We start from the raw sequence: 21,244 nt of genomic DNA on the forward strand, positions 1-21,244 counted from the left end.
TTGTTCCACATACTGCAGCTCCAAACATAAAACCGGAATTACCCAACCCTGCTGAAGAATAAAGTGCAGCTAAATGTTGCTTTAGGCTCATAGCTAAAGAACAGGCTCAGCCCTCTAAAATGCATATTTTTCTGCAGCATGGGCTGTGTGAATGTCTGGTCTGGGGTTTCTCTTCTGTGATGTTGAGGGTTTGTGGTGTAAGTGTTCCTGAGCACATCCTTCAGGCTTCCTTTGCAGGTCATGGAGAGACATGGACTTTTCCAGTGCTTGACTCACCTTACATATTTTATATGTCTATTCTCTAGTGAGATGAATCATTCCCTTTAAGATCCTGTCTACCTCATCTGTCCTGTCAAATAATTTAGCTCCCCAGCCCACTGTGGGAGCTGAGCTGATGGCTGTCTGCATGCACAAGTGTTTCTATCCCCCGGCTCTCCCTGGGAGTCACCCAGCTAATTGCCTCTGCAACTAAACGTGGGTGTCCATGAGGGATTCTCTGCTGCTGGCACTGCTCTGTGCTGTCAGCAAGAGGAGCAGTGGGCCAGGTTTGGCTGCCTCCACCCTCAGAGCCCTCCCGCTGCCCTTAGCAGGCTTCGCGCTGGCCGCGTGTCCCTCGTGGGGCGTTGGTGTGTCCCGCAAAGCCAGGGCTTGTGTGGGCTGCAGCACGCAGCTTTCACTGTTCAGGGTACTTTGCAACTGAGGCAAAAACCCCAAACGGTAACACCACAAACTAATATGCTTAAGGCCACAGGTGCTTGGGAGGGACCACAGATAAAATTATGTCCAAGCTCTGCAAATCGTACCTGGGGACAATCTGTTCTCACAAGGGCAAGCCTTCAAGGAATGCAATCTAATGAATTTGCTATGTAGATGTCTGAAGTTTTGCAGCCTGAATCTGAATCCCATGCATTGCCTTTCAAACTGATAAAAGCCCTGCAAAATTTCACCCATGAGCAGGTTCTGTTCTGCTGAAGTACACAGGCAGAGTAATTGGAGATGAAGATGTGTATGTCATTTGTTTCTATGGCTGGCAAATATTTACAGTTCTTGATGCAATTTATTGCCACAAATGATTTCCACTCTCATTTGGTCCTGCCTCAGGTGTAAAAAATTAAATTGTTGCATGTTGTAATCGGAGGATTTACTTAAGGCGTCTGTGCTTATATTGACAAGTCTTTTGTTTCTTCTTTGTAAGCAACAGACTGCTTGGCAGGGCAATGTGATACCCGAATTTTAGTTTACAAAAATGGCTAATATGTTTCTGTATTTTAATTGGCTGCTAAAAAGGAAGGAGATTAAAGGGGGGGAGAAACAGCTACTGAGTTAAAAAAGATGGAAATATGAAAAACTTACTAATTCCCTTTCAAATATAAGCAGAACAGAAGGAAGGGGTTGGGCTTTTTGAATTAGTGCACTAAAACTAGGATTGGTCTGGAAAGAATTTAATTATTTGTGAGTAAGTTTAGGCTGGAAAAGCCAAACATTTGGCAGAGCTACAATCTTAGACCTTCTGGTTGGTGAGCCCTTTGCACATTTTGACTGAAATTTTATATTATGAGTTCAGATTTTAGGACAGATTTTAAACGACAGTTTAAAAGTATATCATATATATACTACAGGTTATTAAGGGATTATCAAATGACTATCACAGATGGCTAAGAGGGGAAAAAAAACAAGGAAATCGTGGTCTCCAGAGAGAAGTCTCTGCAGATTATTGTGAGATTGGTCTGAAGGAAACATCAGTCCTTATCCCTAAGTGTGAAGTACTTGGAAGAAAAATCAGACCTTCAAATGCATCCTAATTTTCCTAACAAAACAATGGCTTTGCTTTAAGGTTTTATTTTCTCCATGGTTATCTCACATGGTGAAAATTTAGACACCATTCTGAATAACAGTTTCTGGATATCCATTACCTTCAGGGGTAGCTGAAGTCAGTGTCTGACCAGTGCTCATGATAAAGTCTTGCTGAAGATTGATTTTCTTACAGTGCTAATTTCAATTGATGTGTCCGTAAGTGTAGCTATGTACAGGGGGATACTTTAAGATATTCAGTATGACAGTTTTTTAAAGTGGCATTGTAACTTTCCAGGTACTGTCATGTCTTTATATTGTGGAATATGGATATGTTGATGTTTGGGAAACACAGTCATGGTGTCTGGTTGGATGAATCCTTATCCTAGGAAGAGAGCACAGCCATGGTGATAGGCAAAAATGCAGATTGTCTGCACCCATTTTCTGGCTCCTTCTGGGTAGCCTGTCTGAATTTCATATCCAGAGCTGTATAATCTGGGCTGTAATAGCTCCTCTGCTCCTCTTGCTGTAAAGCCCTCTGTGAAAGGAGCTGCTCCTCAGCCTGTTTGTTCAGCAGCCGCAGGGACCCATCCTCAGTCATTCTAGAGATTTCCACAGTACAGGTAGGAAAACCCAAATCATGGTGCCCCACTCAGGTTCACTCTGAGTAAACAAAATTGCAAAGTTAAGAGAGGGGAAAACTCCTCAATAAGGATTGTTTTTTATTGGGGTAAACCTGATTTTCACAAAGCATCTGTAGAGTTTATTTGAGAAGGCTTACATGGAAACACTATGAACCAGACTGAAAATTACCTGGAAAACTATAAACAAAGGCTATGAATGTACCTATGGAACAGCTCCTTCAGGAGGATATTTTGTATTCCTGTATGTACCCAAAACTCATCACCAACACTTGTGAGTTACCCTCGGCGCGGGTGCACCCGGTGCCAGAGATGTGTTGGATTTTCACCCCCATCCACTGTCTGTGAATATTATTGTGAGGCAGCTCTTGAGGCACCCTGTAGGGTGTCAGGAGGTGTTAGGAGCAGGACTCTCCTGTCTGTTCGTTAGCAAATGGAAATAGGCTGCTCCTTCCCAAGGAACCAGGGACCAAGTGTGAAGTTTGAGAAGCTATTCAAAAGCATTGCTGGCAAACAGGAGCCTCGGGTCTGATCTCTGTCACAAAAGTACATTTATGTACTGCTCCTAAATTTAAAGAACTATAAAAAAGCTTCATGTCTTTCTGTTCTTTTTCCTTTCCCCCTTCCCCCCCTGCCACTATTTTTTAGTGAAACTGCATTAGTAAGTCACTGGGGTTTTTATTTCATTTCCATGTGTTTATCAACAGTTTGCAGACAGTGGGAAGGCAGTTTATTGTCTTGAAGATTTTAAGAACCCGAGAGTAAGCTGCAGTGGCCCTTGGACATTGCACTCTGATGAAAAAGAATCTCATTCATGTGGTTCATTATAGAGATTTTTTTCTCTTCCCTGTCAACTCTGTGCAGAAAGAATTCTTGCTGAATAGTCCACAATGGTCACCCTGCAATTCCTCTCCTTAATGAGCTACTTCAGCTACTTCTCACACAAATAGATTTCAGAAAAACTGGGCACAGATGTGTAGGTATCTGGGTGGTTGGTAATTTTATTTGGTTTGGGTTGCGGGTTTTTTAGTTTGGTTGGTTTTTTGTTTGGTTGGGTTTTTTTTTTTTTTTTTTCCTCTGAAAACAATTGTCAGTCTTCATTTTCATTTTAGCTTTCAAGCCTGTTGAAACAGCAGCATTCCTGTCATTGCCAACGTTATTCAGCCGTGTGAACTGTGACTCATTCTGAAAGATTACACGAATTTCCCTCCCTGGTGTGCACCTATCCTCCTGCTGTTCGCTGTTTGCAGGCTGCCTGCTGCAAGCAGAGGTCAGGGGGACATGCAGCTGCAGAGCTGGCTTGCTCGCTTGCTTCCAGGCTCATGCTGTGCAGAGTATAGGAGTCCAAGTTTGCTGCAGGCAGGAAGTTTCAGAGTGAGAAATGCTACTTTTGGCTGCTTTTGGGGTAGGAAAAAAAAATCCTTTTCAGCATCTCTTTACAGTAAAAAAAAAAAGCAAAACCAAACCCCCCAAAAAAAACCCCAAACAACCCAAAACTCACAGCAAATCTGAAAATAACCCCTAAAGGAAAAACAGACCTCATGCAGACCCCCTGGCTCACATTCACTGTATACTATGTTTACTTAGGCTGCAAAAATATAAATTCATGATACCAGCTCAAGGCAAATGCCATCTGGTCTGATGGTCCTCTTTAATAATCTTTACTAATTTTTACCTTCTCTTTCCTGCATTCCTCCTTGGCATCAGAGGATCACTGCTGTCACTGTGCTGGCTCTTCTCCTGGTGCCACAGACCAGTCCTGTCTGGGGGCTCACCTGTCTGCCTCCATCCTCTCCAGCTAATCACCCTCTCCTGCACGTTTTCCTGGGCTTCATCTGAAATACAGCCCTGTGGGAATCCCGAGTGGGGTTTCTGATTGTATTTTATTGAATGCCAGCATGAGCCTTTGAGGGAGAAACCCCATCCTGTCCATTGTGGAAGCACAGTTAATTGATGATGATTAAAGGGAAGCTTGATAGTACCTGCCCGACCGTAGAAGTGAGTTATGGCGCCTGGAGATGAAAGGCCACGAGGAATCAATCTTGATTTAGTACAACTTAACGCCGTGCTTGTATTTTTATCTACTTGAGGGCAAGAGATGACAGGTCTAAACTTCCCAGCATGACAGCGGGAAGCATTTGGAGAAGGAGGTGCAGATGGGAGCCCAGAGCCCTGTTGCTCTGCAAGCACGTGTCTGAAAGGCCTTCTCTGTTCCCACTCAGTCTGTGTGGGAAGTGTTTCTGGAAAAGCTGGGAGGATCCCCGAGGTTCAGAGCTGAGGGAGTGCAGAAAGCACCCACCAAAGCTACTTCCTTGGGGCTGTGTAAATGAGGAGTGGTAGGGCTACAGGCAGCCACACTTTTATTTTTCCAGGGGAACAAAGAATTCTGGTATGTCTGTCAGGCAAGTGTGGGAGAGGAAGAAGCTTTTCTCAAAGCCCACAAGGAGCTTGTTTTCTCAATAAAATCTAGATCTTAAAAAAGAAAACATGTTGCTTGCAGGGGTTTCCTTTGGTGATTTGGGTTTGCAATCCAAGTTCTTCTTTCAGTGGACATTCATACCTGATAGATATGAAATTAAAATAATATCACTATTTTGAGATGCTTTGGTGTAGGATTTGGTTATTTAGATCTTGGTTTTCTTCATGCATTTCTCACAGCTTACTTGGGTGTCCTAGAATAATTGGGCTAACACATGTATACTGGATAAGGAGCACTTTCTTTCTGAGTTGCCTGCATCTGCTTTCAAAGCTGATGATTTTGAATCATAGTTAGATGCTTTTTCACTGTAGTTGAAATCCTGCTTTGTTCTGAAATGTTTTTCATGTGTAGACAAGCCCCCAGGAAACAATTTTAGTTTGAAATTAAATCTCCTTAGCTTATTAGCCCATGTAATTTATGCTTGCATTGCCTTTAAGGTGTTTTTTGTTTTGCTTTGTTTTACAGACTGTAAGATGGCACATTGAACTACAACCATGGGCAAGTCCAACCCCTTCCCTCAACTATGAGGCCTCAAGGTTCCTGAAGTACATTAGCACTTCTCAGGTAGGTTTTTTGTTTCAGACTCCATTTAGAAAACACTTTGCCTGGTGCAGATTGTTCCCTCGTATCTAAGGAATTAACCTCACACCAAACCTTTTTGAAACTGATTTATTTCTAAAGTTGCTTAACCTAGCACTGATGGTCAACATGAATATATAGGTCAAAACACAGGTTTGAAAGAATGCATTTTTTTCCATGTTATTTATTTCCAAATGGGTTTGTGTCCTAACAGGAGTATGGTATGACTGAAATTCTAGATGTGGTGTTTCTCTCTCTCCCTCTCAGATGGAAAAATACAGAGCACTCTGTATCAAGGGAGTGTATTCAACCTCTCCACCTCTCAATAATAGTATGATAAGCAGGCTCATTTTACTCCAAAAGGAGGCAGTTGAGGTTCCCAGTAAAATGAGAACAAGGCATCAGACCCTAACTTGGACAAGTTGTTTCAATGATGCCAATAGAATATTGATATTTTCAGGACAAAAACAACAGCCATGGAAATTGGTGGCTGTATTCCTTTTTAAAATATGGCATTTCCAAATCCAGATTGTGCTGATGGATACTTCCAGCCTTCAGCATACATGGAAATTCATGGTCCATTGTGTCTTAACCGAGGCATCACTTATGCACAACAGCATCTGCCTGTGCATTTCCTGTAAGAAAAAAATGGAAAAGGTGCTGGATGCTCACAATTCCAACAGGGCAGCTGCTCTCGGTACCCAGGTCTATCAGCAATTGACCCTTGAATACAGAGTTGACAGCATCATTACTTACTCTGAAGAACAGCAAAAAGCCCCAGGTGCCAACATCACTGAAATGTCATTCACGTATGAAATTCTTTGTTAATGCAGCACTTTTGAGGCTGAGATAATTTGAAAAACCTCTAAAAAAGAGGATAGCAGGGTTTTCATGTATTCTCCACCTTGGGGGTACCCATGGCTAAATTCTCGATAAAATGACACCTCTGCTGCCACTCATGCCAGCACTGAGTGGGCAAGAGGCAAGATGATGCATGTGGGACAGCAAGATGTGTGTAGAAGTGCTTGTTTTGTTGTACAGAAGTTTAGACTGTGGCAGACATATTAAGTTTGAAAACATCCTTCATCTCAGCAACTTAATAAACAGTGGCAGATGCTGCTAAACTCTGCTAGTTGGGTCAAAGCCTACAAGGACATCATTTAACAGAGGGTTTATTGCTTTTGACACACTCAGCAAGAAGTTTCATTCCCAGAGTAACTGACCCTGGCTGGGGGAATAAGCATAAGTGAAAACAAAAAATGGGAGGAATCCCTGTTCCTGACCTGGCAGATGTTACAAGATGAGTAACTGATGGGATAACACCATGACTGGTATGAGCACTTCTGAAAATGACATCCTGCTTATGTAGATAGGCATGGGATGTCACTTTCCTTGTTTGCTGAGCAAGTGTCTACTAATTGCTGTGCCAAAGTTCAGCTCCATGCCATTAGGGTAGAATGGCTCAAACTGCTGGAGCAGGAAGGTGCCATGTCAGCAGGGTCAAGGTGTGGCCAGAAAAAGCATTTTCAGAGCTGGTATTTTATGATCAGGAGAAGCATCTTTCCTGTGCTGCTGTTTGTACAGTAGCAGTGAGCAGAAACCCAGAAGAGGATGTGAGCTGAGTGCATCAATAAATCATGCAACAGACTGATGATGATCCTAAAGGCGGGTTCAGGGTGTGATTTTTGTTTGGTTTTTTAAAAAATTGTTGTTGGTGTTGCTTTTTGGTTTTTTTTTTTTTTTAATAGCAAGAGCTATTCAGTAGCAAGAGCTGTTAAAATTGCTTCAAACTCTGTTGTAATTGCTCATAATGCCACGAGTCAATTAAGTGGCAGCGTTGCAGAATCTTAGTTTTCTGTAGAGAGTACATTATTCTTCTGTGTCTTAAATTAGTGCTTATTATTGCAGTGCCATTTATTCCTTGATTGTTATGTGACTGAAGGGAAATGGGTAGTGGGGTGCAGTGCAAATCATTGCTTAAAACTTTGTGAACCCTGGGAACAGCATGAAGAGATGCTGTATTTGCTTTTATGAATTTTCCCTGGGAATTATGAGCCAAGCAGAAGCAGGGAAGTAGTGATGCAGTGTGCAGGTCTTAGAATGTAAAGCTCCAGGTAATGATCTTTCAGAGCATACACTTCTTAAAGAATGAGAATTTTATCTGATTATTATAAGGTACGTGGTGAAGAGTGCCACATTAAAGGCTGAGTTCCAGGTTTTGCTCTCATCTCTATGTAAAATTCTTTCATTTCTGTGGTTCCAGGTGGGAGCAGAGCAGTGCTTTTTAGTTTGGCTAGGACTGAGAACTGAGCCTCTGCAGTCTGCTGTAGAAGAAGGAAAGGAGCAAGATGAGAACATTCTGTTCAGAACTGATATTTAACCCAGTTTTGTCCTTTCCGCCATTTTAGTTGCTGCCTTTCTGACGGTGCCAGCTCCCATTCCCGCAGCCAGGGCTGGTACTGGGCCCAAAGAACAACTTTTCATCAAGATGGCCCAGCTGGGTTCCTGCAGCTCTTCTCATCTTTGCTTTCTTCTCTGTGTGGTAGCAACCTGTGCCCTGCAACCCCTGACTGATGGCTGGGCTGCGTGGGTTGAGAAGCCCTTCAAGAACAAACTGTGGATGCTGATGCTGGTGCAGAGCAGTGCAGCCTTCCTGGGCGGAATTAGCCACAGCTTTGAGCAGAATTAGCCACAGCTTTGGTGCTTCCTTCTGCTTCCCCTTGCCTCGTTGCCACTGCTATGGTGAGAGCCGTACGAATTGTACCAGCTCTCCAGCCACTGCTGTGCTCTGGCTCCTGTGCTCTGCCAGGGTGGAGCACTCCCCAGCTCTGTGCCTGCCTTTTCCAGAGTGGATTTGGAGGAAGAAGGTGGAGTGGAAGTGGTGGCCTGGGGGTGAAATTCTGGCTTAAGCTGCTGGATGGACAGGCAGAGCTGGTGCTGCAAGCAGGGGCTCCTCTGTAGGGTGTCACTCACAGGGCCATGGCTTTGCTGGCTCAGTCACCGTGGGTTTGGCTGTTCCAGGCTGCTGCTCAGCTGCTGGCAAAGCTGACTTCACCCCTCAGTGATTTTTGACACTCTGATGAACCAGTGCATTTTCAGTCTTTGCTTTCTTGGTCTGTACAAGGGCTTTGACTTATGGTGTCCCTCCCTGCAGGGTCTCTACCTCTTCTTTAGCAGGGCTTTTATCCTGGCTTTAGTCTCCAGATGTCCCAGCCAGCTCAGCATGGACACGCATGCTATGATTCCTCTGTTTAGTTATGCAGTTGCTTAAATCCCTTTGTTGTTGGAGAGGGCATGTGTTGGGGTAAAGATTAGATCCCTTCTGGAGTGAGATCCATGACACTCTGGATGAGGTACTCATTGCAGAGATGCTGCAACTTTGTAATTACAGTCTTGATTTTAACGTTGTTCAGGATGCAGAATCCATTCCAAGGTTTGAAAAGAAAAAAAATTTAAACATTTGGATGCTGAAACATCTTTTCCTCATGGAAAAAAAAAAGGAATTTGGGTATAGTACTAATGCTTAATTATTTGCTTTTCAAACTGCATTGCTCTCTGGGGAATTATGTAAGCCTTAAATTTCACCAAGCGGAACAGGCAAACAAGGAAAAAAATAATCAAATCTTTGTAGCCGTGTATCAGATTGACAATAAGACTTAAATTAAACCAATGAACATTTTTCTTTTTTCCGCTACACCCCCAGAAGGCAAATAAAAAACAAGTTAAAAGTCCTGTCTTAAAATGAAATATCCTTTGATTTCAACAGATTTCATGTGAGCACATGAACCTGAACAGCTTGAAAGGGTACTCTGAAACCACAAAAAAGCCCTGGTCAGTCTGTCTTGATGAGAGGTTTAGCCTCATCCACCGAATCAGAAGCAAGAAATGCCGTCTCTATTCACTTGGGTAAGTGCTCTCTTTAAAAGAAAGGAAATTGTTTCATGGCAAGTGGCTTCAAAAAGCCCTGTAAGTACAACACAGGCTGCAGCAAGGTTGTCTTCTAAAATACAAACTTTGTTCAGGTGTGTTTATCATGTGTTGATGTACTTCTGTAAACTTCATTTTTAGGGAAAAATCCCTTCTCCACGAGGGTCTTTATTTTCCTTTGCCTTTCTAGTATTGGTATGAAAACAAATTGCTTGCTGGTGAGTTGTGAGTGGTAGTTCATGCAGAGGAAGATGGAAATCAAAGAGGTAAGCTGAGAAGCCTACAGCATCTGTCTTGAGCAGAGGTGGCTTGCATAACTGCCAGGGATTTCAGCAGCATTGCTTACAAAACTTCATTAACCAGCTCTGGGACAAAACAGTACATTCCCATATGAGAGTGTGTTTGCTCAGCACCTCAGCGGTGACATGTGCCAAAGTGATAGTGACAAAGGCAGCTGTGCTCTACTTTGAAATGTTTGCAGTGTTTATGATATTTACAGCACTTGAGAGTGAAGTTTTCACTCTTCTCAGAAGAAGTGCTTTTACAGGTAGCAAATCCACACATGCAACCTGTTTCCTAGCTAGTAAAACATTCTCTTGTCCCAGAGGATGAGGGACGTCAGTCCTCAGAGTGCATCAGGCCATCAGCACACAGATGCATTAGGAGAACAGTCACTGGGATCTGGGGCTCATTTCACACAGATCACCATGTAGAGCTGCCTGATAAAACTATACTTGCTGTCCTGAGAGGCAGCTTTAGGTTAGAGGTGTATTGAAAGGCTTCGTCTCCCTTGATCCAGTGCAGTTTATTCCTGTGATTTTGCTGCTGTGGATTTACAAAGGGTGGATAGCAAGGAACTGTGCTGGGGTGGCATTTCTCATGACAGGTAACACCTGCAGTGAGCATGGAGGGGAGGCAGGGTGCCCTGTAGTCAAAGGGAGTGGTTTTGGTTAATTTGGGTGGATTTATACTTTGATTGAGTTTATTTGAGCTATAAAGACCTAGATCCTCTGAGAGGGAGGTGTTCTCAGGTTTTGTTCAGCAGCACTGCTCTATGGCAGAGTAAGAACATGCCCCTTAGAGACAAATCACATATACAGAGAAAAGATTTCTCTTGACTACTGTTGCTTCTTATTTTCTGAGTGGTTTTTGCAATATATTTGAAATTATACTTACCTGGCATTAATGCAAGATAAAAGTTTACACGATTTTTTTCCTTCTCAGCTTTTCATGTTCCTATAAAACTTAGGAGAGATGCTGTGCATGCTCAGTTCCAGAGTTTACTGTCTGACTGTAGTACTGAGTTATTGCCTGAGGGCCCTTCTAGTAGTCAGCAGGGAGAGGCAAGCACATTCAGGTGGAAAATCAGCCAAGCTAAATAGCATTCTGGAGGTAGGTACAACTTTGATTATAGTGGAAGTCTGGGATAAGGTGGCTGCTGATTTTAGATGTCTTGGCAAAGTACTCAAAGTTCAGTGGAATTAACCTAGACCTTGCCCTTCAAGCTTCATGATCATTAATATTAGACCTGAGCTCCTGTGTTGATGTCCATTTTCCCTGTTGTTAAGGATCAAATGTGGATCGAGAATAATATTTTTTTTAATTGTCCAGTAGGCACAATGCAGAGTTGATTTGATCTGTGCTAGGAAGTGCAGATTATGCACAAAGCTGACCGGCACTGAGATATTTTGCTAATGGTTTTAAAACAACAACAACAACAACAACAAACAACAACAAACCCAAAAAAAAAAAAACCAACCAACCAACCAAACAAACAAAAAAAACCCAAAAAACCCCCAAAAAACCTAGCCAAAACTGAGCTAGTGTGTGCATACCAGGCTTTATATGCAGTACTGTTCTTCTGTGTATGGTCCAGGGAGCACAAGTGCCAGATTTTCTGTAGTGATGGAACACTAGGGTTTAGCAAAGATCAAAATTGATGTTGGCTCTCCCATCAATCATCAGATACGCACATGCAGTAAGTAACCAACCAGGATGTGTCACATGAAACACCTGAAAAATTAAAGAGAAATACTTGAGGTTATGGAGAAGCAGTCAAAAATGCACCAGTTTACTTCTGCAAACTTTGGAGCTTGTTACTGCATAATTCTTCCCCTCAGACTCACTTCCTTTAGTTTATGACAGACAGAAAAGTAATTCTGTTCTAAGGCAAAAATCCACTTTAAACATTTTTGTTATCTCTTATGTTTCATAAGGAACAAATGGGGAGCAGCTGCTTCTAATGAAGAGCATTCACTGCAGAGAAAATGGATGGGGGACAAATGTGAAAGTTCAGTGGGAGTGTTACCAGGAACCCTGAATTAAATCCATATATCATTAAAACTGGAATAAAACATGCTGCTTAAGCTTTGCCTCCTTGAATGCCGTAGAAGAAGTTCCTTGTGAATGGGAGCGAGCAGTGTCTGGAACATCTGGGGATCTTTTTAGATTAGTATTAGTTGCTTCCACTACTGGGAGGCAGCAATGTTTTTGCTTGGGGGACAGGATTTCCCAGTGTGATACATAATTGCAATATGCATTAGCGAGCTCTAGTTATTAGTGCTAAATCTGCTTAGATTAAACTAAGTCAGTTACAAACACCACAGGCAGGCACTCAAGCTGGGATAACATAAATGAATGGGATTTCAGAAATTTACCAGCAGAGGTTTAAAGAGTCTTCCTGTAATACAGCATAAATGCCATTCCAGGTGCATCCTAAAGTGTATGTAGGAGCTTTAGGATTCAGGCAGGGGGTCCATCGTTTTTTCCTGAGCTGGTGAATTCAGTTATCTTCCTTTGAAAGAAGGAAGGGGAGGAGGGGGAACAGAGAAAGGGAAAGCTGGACCTTAACTTGCCTGTGTTTACAGCTGTGTCCTGTGGTCGCTGTGGGAGCTGGAGTACCTGCAGTTTTCAGGCTGGATCAGCTACGGGTGTCCACTAGAGCCGTGCAGAGGGCACAAAGCAGCTTTTGTGCCGCTCGGCGCTCGCTGTGCCCCGGGTGGTGCAGGGGCCGGTGCGATGCTTCATCCAGCGCAAGCTGCGCCCAGTGCCTGTTCTGAGCGCAAGGCTCTGTGCCCCGTGCCCCTCTGCGAGCCCTGGGAGCAGGGAACAGCCAAGGGACAGCGCTGCCCGCTGTGTCCGGGTCAGCGTGGCTGCCCTGCCTGGCGGGAGAGCCGGGCACGGTGCGTGCTGCTGCTGCTGCTGGGAATGGCCCCTCTGCCCCTCCGCAGGACACTCTGCCGCCGAGCTCCTTCTCCCTCACGGGAAAATAGGGCACTTCCTTCGGCAGGTTTTGTTTTGCTGCTGATGCAGGCAGCAGCTGCTCTCTCCCGATGGTGAGGGAAGGCCTCGCTCGTCTTCTATGACCTCCACACCGTCCTGCTAAAGTCATGATCCCTTTTTAAGTAACACATCTTTCTTTAAGTAAGTAAATCTTTGTTAGGAGACGTAATTTTTTTATCTTTCTCATGCTGCATTATCCTTTTGCATGATCACGTGTGAACCATTTCCTTTGGAAAAGACCTGATTTTCTCTCCTGTATATTTCTTGCTGGCTGGATCTCTCTTCAGGCATAAATTTGAGCTGTTAACTAGAGTGCCAGAAGACGTATCATGCCTGTCTTTACCCTCATCTGTATTTTTTCCCCTGTTTTCCACCACTGTGAAGCTCCCTTTGCAGTCCACATGAGCAGCAATCTGTTGGGAGGCAGCCTGAGGTTTGTCTGCACCCAAAGCATCTGGCCCTCTGGCTTGTACCAGCTGGTATGGTTGGAAGTGTGTCACGGACACATGTGGCCATCAGTCGCTGGTGGGCTCATCACTAATGCTGTGACTGTCCCCAACAATTCCCATGCTGTTCATTTTTAGCCAGTGTCTCATTCCTGAGGGATTACACTGCTCTTTGTCCCTTGCTGTCCCTTCTGTAGAAAGCCACATGCAAACAAACATGTCAATTCGCTTGGTTAACTTCTGAACTTTTTTCCTAATGTGTGTTGAATGTATTAAAAGAAAACTCCTCTCTTTTCCTCCCACACAGCTGTATGGGTTGGAATCCTGTGAATTAGGGTTGTTCTTAAAAGCATGCTGGGCTATTTTTGCACACCCTGTCTCCTCCTGTTTTCCCAAAGGGAAGATGGTTGAGGAGAAGACAGCGTCCTGGGGTATTGTTACGGTGTGCTTGGCCAGTATTACAGCAAGTGTCATACTGTGTTGGTAACTTCCATAGCAAATGCTCTTCCACACATTGTTTCATGAGTTGAATTAATTTTATCTTACCTGTATGTCATCTGTGTAGATCATTTAGTGCTGGCCTAATGTTGTACCATAGTGTGTGGTGTGACGTGATTTAGAATGTGCCACATTTCACATATTGATGCAAATAGTCAAAATTATTTCAGACCCACATCTTTGCTTAGGATAACTGTGGTGTAGTGTAGCAGGTGCTCTGCTAGTACATCTGAGAGTGCTGCCCTGTCATGGTCTGTGCACAACAGATAAATGCTCTGCTGTTAGTACAGAGTGAATAATCTCAGTTGTACAATTTGCAGTACAACCGATTTGAAAAAATCTTAATTCTCTTGTCAATGCTACATGTGTGTATATCAAACAGCTAGTTTTGTTTAAGTTTAATGTTTAGTGCATGATTTGAATCACATTTGGAATAAGCTTGGAGGAGTAGGAATGAAAAGAACATCCTGTTTTACAGAGTAGGGAAGGCCTGTGGTTCAGATGTGTGACTGCAATGGTAAATACCAGATTTTTTTCATTTTAGTGCACCCTGTGTGAACCACTGGGTTTTAGGAGGTGGGAATATGGCACAGGCTTTTAAAACATGTCTTTTCACAGAGGCAGGGACTGAGACAATACTGCTGTACAAGGGGGCTATTAATTTTTCTTCTTCTTTGGGGTCTTCACCAAATTAGCAGCAATCTTTCTCTCAGGTTTATGTAACAACTCTCTTACTGTTGTAAAGTGCTTATTTTTAAATATGCTATTTTAAATCTGTGTCTTCCTGCCCACAGAGAAAGAGAGGCATTTGGTTCTTGTGTCTTGTCCATACTGGTGGTCACTGTGGGTCACGTTTGTAACAGGTGACAGATGTGGTGTGAAATATGCCAGATTTTTACAAAGTAGTATTGCATCCATTTTAAATGTATTTTCTCTTCTGCTTATAGCTTGGTTATTGGAAGTTTGTGCAGCAGGGACTAAGGAAAGTATTTTAAACTTTTCAAGAAAAAAGCAAATTGAAAATAGAGAATATATATAAACATAAAATATTAGTATGAATAATGACAGCACAAAGATTCCAATGTTTAATTTACTTTTGTACAAATTTTTCCAATTTGTATGAAAGTAAATTAATTTACTTTCATACAAATTTTCCTTCTGAATTAAGGAAAAGTATTTTGGGAAAGTTATCAGCCTGGCTAAAAGTGGTTTAGTTCTTGCCTAGAAAGTTCTAATATTGCATTGAGCTTGAATTTTCTTCAAGTTAATCCATCCTCAGAACATCCTACTCACTAATAGTTCTTTTGGCTGCATTAATAATTACATTTTTTAATTTATTTTTTTTAACATAGGTTAGGCAATGATGACAACCAGTTTGAGCTGAGCATGGCCAACAGTGGGTGTGAGGTGCACCGCTTTGACCCCAGCATCAAGTCAGCTCACATCCAGCAGGGCCGGCACCTCTGGCACCATCGCCTCTCCATCGACTGGAGGGATCCCAACCCAGCCATTGCAGCTCATAAACTTCACAGCAACACTAAGAAGCTGGGCACAGTGCTGAATGAATTTGGACATCAGAAGGTAAGGAAGGGCTCGTGTGTCAGGTTTCTGACACCGGGTTAGGTGCTGGGAAAGCTCCAGATCTCCCTTCTTGCTGCCTGAGGAGACCAAGCTCTTCTCCTGATAGCGGATTTTTCTTCAGCAGTACTTGTAATGCATTTCTTTTAGGGCTGCCTTTTCTGTCTTGTTTTTTCTATGTGCTGATAACAGCCACAATGATTTTAAATCCCAAGCTGTATAGCTTTCTTTCTCCTCCTCACTTCCTTTTCCCTTGAAGAATCTGGTGACATTGTGGGTGCTAGCACATCGAGTCCTGTGGAAGTTCTGGTCTTTGCCTGAGTATGAAAACTAAACTACTCACACAGACAAGTTTATAAAGAGAAAACAATATTTGCAACAGTAATTAGAAGAGAAGAGGTAATGGATGGTTTGTTGACATTTTCAAGGTCACTGTTCCTAATTACAGTCCTCAAAACCAAAAACATCCTGTTTTGAAATTGGCAGCAATCGGTGGGGTGTTTTTTTAACATTTCCCAGTTTGTTTTTAAGGAACTATAAAGACATCAGGAATCTTCAAATCTCAAATAAATCTTGCCATAATACATTTCAGGAAGTTCTTAGGTTGCTTTTAAGAGAGTTTTTCCTTCAGAGGATATACAAACATGAATTCAAATGCTAATATACTTCATTGCCTGCAGCTAGTTCTGCTTGTCATTGTTTTTCAAGAAATAGGCAGCCTGGGCTAAAGAGGTGCTCTTCTGTAAGATTTACAAAGCAAGCAGGGCAACGTTTGTTTGGCTTGTTATTTAAAAATGCAAGATGTCCTTTTTGGTTCACTTTTTACCTTTTTAAAATGTTTTCTTTTGGTTCAGCTCTACTGATTGGAACATTTTGAAGATAAGAGCAGAGAAAAGGAGCCTTTTCCTTCTTCTTCCTAGTCACACTGTAACTGTACTAGGCTGTGCATTAGTGAAACATCTGGGGAGACAGAGATGGCTTTTCTTTGATGTGTGCCTTGCATTGTTTTGATTTTAGAGGAATTAGTCACGCAGCAAAAAACTAATGACCCAATCCAGAAAAAGTGTACAAGTCTTGTGACATACCAGACCTGCTGAGGCCAGTGTCAGGTTATCATGGTGGAACAGAGTGGTTGTAACACCTTCTGTGAAAGAGAAGGATGTAGGGGTGAATTCTGAGTGTGTAACTTCCTGAAAACTGTGGGCTGGATGGCAGCCAAGGAACATAATGCACACATAACACATGCAACCAGGCTTTCTTCTAGCTGTGTACTTAGACATGGGATTTGGTTGAGTGTTTTGGTGTATTATGAAGAGTGTATAAAGCCTCTTGCTCTGGTAGCACTTGAGGAGCTCCCCTGTGCAAAGCCATGGCTTAGTGAAGTCAGGAGCTGACTTTCTCCCACTGGGGATAAAAGTGTTACACACTCTGAGACTTTCTGATGTTTTATACTTGTGAAATACCTGAATGGCTGACTGTCCTCGCATTTTTCTGTTTAGGTTTTCTTTAACTTAGAAGGAAGGCAGCCTGAGAAGTTATATATTTTGTAGAGACACCATTCTTCTGCTGAATGTGAGTGGAATGTTCCCTTGACTGAATAAATAAGTTAATTCAAAACAGTTTCATAGAATATTTTCCGAAGCACTGTTTTTCAATTAGGAAATTAAAACATGCTCTTCATCCCATTTTTAATTTAAAAAACCCTTCCGCCTACCCTCAACGTTGTTCCATTCCCACTTCAAGGCAGGAATTCCAGGCAGCTGCATTTGAAGTTAATGCCTCATTTTATCCATGCTTTTATTCTTTGAGATTTGGGACTTGATCCAAGACCCTACAAGTGACTGAAACCACTTCCACTGATGTTAGAAAATCAGGCTGATGAAGACTGCGCAGACAAGATCTCCTGAAGTTCTTGCTGTTGTAGTCTTGAAAAGAAAACTTGCATTTTGGGGGTTTTGTGTGCAAGAGAATCAAAGAACTTGGATGGGCTCATTTGCACCCTGAGTGATGAGAGCACACCTGCTATTCTGCAGGCAATACTGGGACCCTATCCACACCAGGGAAACCCATCCTGATATTTTGGCAAGAAATACAAACACTTTTTGGAATCAGAGTGGATGTGAGAAAAGATTAGACGAACTTGATCTTTCTAACTGGCTGTGTGGCAAAACAGTCCTCAGTTCTCTGAGGATTGTAAATGGCCTGGAGGCAGAGGACTTATCTAGTAATATATTAGGATGTGGCTGACAAAGGAAACATATAGTCAGAGTATTTTTGGGAACCATTAGAGTGTGAAATCTCTTAAGCCCTGGAATAATCTCCAAAGGATGTCATGGGAGCCTTATTTCCTGATATACAGATCTAAACTGAAAATTTACTGGTGTATCTTCTGAGAAGAGCAATATTTTATCAGCCACAGGAAAGCATAAAGATGTAAAAATTGATCTTGCTCATCCTCCCCGCCCTCAACTTTTTTGCTGAACACGCACACTCTGTAGTGCACTCTTGATGAACAGTGGGCAAAAAAGGAGAAAGCCACTGAGAGGCCATGATTCTTATGGCAGTGGAGTTCAACTTTATGAAAGCTTTCACTTTCCTATTCTCTAATTACCTACAGGGCTGAGGATGCTACAGTGCTGGTGTTTCTCATGGATTAGTGATAGATGCATGGAGAGCTTCCTTTCTAGAGTTGTTGGAGCATTCAAGTCAGAAGGGATCCTGAATGGCTTGTGGTTCAGTCCTCTGCTCAAAGCAAGGCCAGCTGTGGAGTCAGACCAGGTTGTTCAAGGCTTTATCCACTCTGGTCTTGAAAAACACTGAGTTTTCTCCAGAGCAGCGACTTTCCAGCTTCTCTGGGTCAGCTGTTGTCCTGCTGGATTGTTCTCTTCATGAAAATGTTTCTCCTTATATCCAGTCTGAACATCACTGATTTCCTTTCATGTCTGATGGCTCTTGTCCTGCTTCTATGCACTGCTAACCATTAACAAGAAATTCAAACCAAGCTATTAAGTGTATTCTGTATTCCAAAGATTGTGCTGTGAAGCACAATTAAAAACCTTCCACAGAAAGGCCCTGAGGAGCAGAAAATGGACAGTGGCCATACATGCAAATTTTTATTTCAGTAGAAGTTTTCCTCCCTCTGGAGCTCTGCAGGATAAGTCTCTTGTCATGCCCCCAGTAAGTGCCATGAATTTGCATTCCTTAGCAGTATGGCTTACCAGTGGATGAAATTCTTTCTTGTAAAACAAATTCATCTGCAAAGGAGAATCTGAGAATGCTGGGTAAAATCCTAATTTAATCAGGAAATACTCATAGCTGTAACTTTCAGTGGACAGCAGAGCTGTGTTCAACTCCTGACATTCAAGTTATCTCAAACAAATTTTGTAAGAGACCAAACTGTGTCATTGTTTGTTATGAAAAGAAATGCAAATCAATCTTTACATCCTGATTTCGATGTGAAGGCTTTAATTTACACTCTCTCTTCATGAAGATTTTTTTCTGTAACAACTTGGATAATTTTGCTTCATTTTATTGAATAGGCTTCAATTTAGGATTTCAAAAGCAAAAAACTCTTCACCTGTTATTTAATACTCAACACAACTTCAAAACACTATACCCTGAAGTCATGTTGATTAATAACATCATCTCCTCCTAGGCAAGTAATTTATCACTTGCTCTTCTCCTCAAGTAGATACTACAGAATTTATTTTATGCTGCTTTCAGCTTTGTGAAGGCTGATGTGAAAGGACAAGTATTAAAGAACGGATTAACCATTTTTGCTTAAAATCAGCTCTGTTGGTAGTACACAAGTAGATATGAAAGTCCAGAGAAAATGTATAACAGCTTAGATGTGCATGGTGATTTTTATTAACAAAACAAAAAATAAACTCTTCAAATTGGGAAATGTCCATGTTCAAGATTTGTAGCAATGAAATCCATGTAATTACTCTTTACTATGCATAACTTAGGGCTGTAGGGGCCAGAACAGGCTTTTGAATATTTTTGACCCTGCTTGGACAAAATCATTTAACTTTGGTTATCCTTTGCAAGGCTAGGCTTAGGTATTGCCCAGGGAGCCTGGGGTTGCTCAGTGTGAGTTGCATTCACTGAGGTTCAGTGTGCCCTAGCTCGGTGTGTGAGTGCCACCAGTGCTTCCACACTCAGCTCATCTCAGTTCCCAGCAGGACCTCAGCCCAGCTGACGAGCACCTGCAGGCTGGTCCTGGTGTGGAATCCTAAGCTCAAGATGAGAAGCCAGGAGGTCAGAAGCCCAGGAGCTCTTGCAGGGACACGAGTCCCTGTCTCGGGTGCTGCTGCAGCTGGGGGACAGCTCCCATCACCTTGCTGGAGTGGGGGGCACAAGCTCAGATCTGCTCTGCTAGATGTGGCTTAGTGTCAGAAAGAACAAATGAGACCAAGTCTTTTGAATTGTTGCATCACAAATCCTAAAGTAAGTGTTTGGAATTCTGAATTCTTTAAAGGGTTTAATTTTTTCTTTGCTTTTTATGCTTATCTGGGGCTTTTCCAGAATCTCAGTTCTAGAAGGAAAAAACCCATCCTTCATCTGATTTTTAGCCTCATTATTTTTACGTTCAATTTTTCTTGTGCAATCAATGGTCTTTAAGCTTAAGTGGCCCTTTTTCTGCAGCTGTTATTTACCATCTATATATAGCAGTGAAGAACAGCCTTTGCTTTTGCAGGGCTATCATACTGGCCTTTCTAAGATTTCTCCAATATGAGAGATCCTATATTTCCTATAACATCTTATTTGTGTTGTGCTGCCCCTCCTGCAGCTGGAGCATCAGCAATCAGTCCTATTCAGAAGTCCCAGTGGTGTCTCTGCTAAGGCTCAGGCTGTGACTGCCTTCTTCCTGGAAATGTCCTGACTGTCCTTCCCTGGAAATGTCTGCAGTTACTGCTTATCATCTTGTTTGCTTTTTTGTGACTCATCAGACTGTCTCCTTGTTGTATCAGTTTCTGAATGGCACAATAAAAAGAGTTTTGTCCCAGAACACTGAATTGTTTCATAGTGTAAATGGCTGGTCATGACCTATTTGCAGAAGGAGTAACTCTGCTCAGCAAAGTCCCATTTTAGCGCTGCACCTTTTTGCACCAGGCAGATGCAATACCATAGCACTTAGAGCTTATGGTCTAGATAAATGACCTGCCACAGGATGGAGGAGCATGAACCTCACCTCCATTAACTTAAATTTCTACATTTGAGATAGCTGTTGAGGTCCTTATAGACTCAAGCTAAACTGTTATGGTGCAGTTTGTCTCATTCAAGGGCAGACATTGCTGCAGTTTGAGCAGCAACTGGTGCCACGTGGGAACCCTTTGTTTGGGGGTCTCCAAGAGAGCTGGCAAACCTTACTACCCTTGCTGAAAAGAGGCAGTCAAGCTGGTGCAGATGTTTCTACTTGCACTTGGAAACACTGCCTTCTGTAGCCTTGTAATAGTTGCCCCTGAGTAATCCACATGCTCATGGCACACAGTGTTTCTTTCCTGCATGGGTGTATTTTTTCATTTCAGGGATAATGAAATCAAGGTGGTGATAGGTCTGTATTTGCTTAATCAGCTGAGGCTGCTGCTGCTTGAAGTGTTTTAATTGTAGGTAGATTGAAGAGTTTGGCTGCAACTAAAAATGAGCTTGACAACCTCATGTTTCTGGAAGCAAAGATCCTTGGATAGTGATTTACTGCTCACCACCTCTTGCTTTTGGTGTTGTGTGCACAAAGTGCCTCATGCACTTTCCTTTACAGGTTTTCTCTTGGTCTCTTACGTCTCCTTTTGCCTCATTTAAATTCTCTCCGCCAGGAGCACTTCCCAAGACACTGTTAAGAATATTGGTATTTCTAGACAGCGACCTGAAGGTGCTGTTCAGTATGCAATTGTCAGGCATAGAGGAAAGATCTTTTTAATGATACTATTGGCTGAATATGGTGCAATCCATAGCCTTTTCTTCCCCTAGGAAAAGGCCTAGGGCAACACCTGAATTGTAATGAAAGCATCAAAATATTGCAC

At 42.5% G+C, this 21,244-nt stretch overlaps 1 protein-coding gene across 1 annotated transcript in view; it reads left to right on the forward strand.

Annotated features, from left to right (window-relative positions):
* METTL24 (methyltransferase like 24) overlaps positions 1 to 21,244 on the forward strand; it is a 45,175-nt gene that overhangs the window by 14,256 nt on the left and 9,675 nt on the right. The window contains exons 2-4 of the mRNA XM_030945545.1: positions 5,377 to 5,475; positions 9,257 to 9,396; positions 14,996 to 15,224. Of these exons, the coding sequence (XP_030801405.1) occupies positions 5,377 to 5,475; positions 9,257 to 9,396; positions 14,996 to 15,224 (468 nt within the window). The remainder of the gene's footprint in view (positions 1 to 5,376; positions 5,476 to 9,256; positions 9,397 to 14,995; positions 15,225 to 21,244) is intronic.

Source organism: Camarhynchus parvulus, chromosome 3 (assembly GCF_901933205.1).
Source record: "Camarhynchus parvulus chromosome 3, STF_HiC, whole genome shotgun sequence".
Lineage (NCBI taxonomy): Eukaryota > Metazoa > Chordata > Aves > Passeriformes > Thraupidae > Camarhynchus > Camarhynchus parvulus.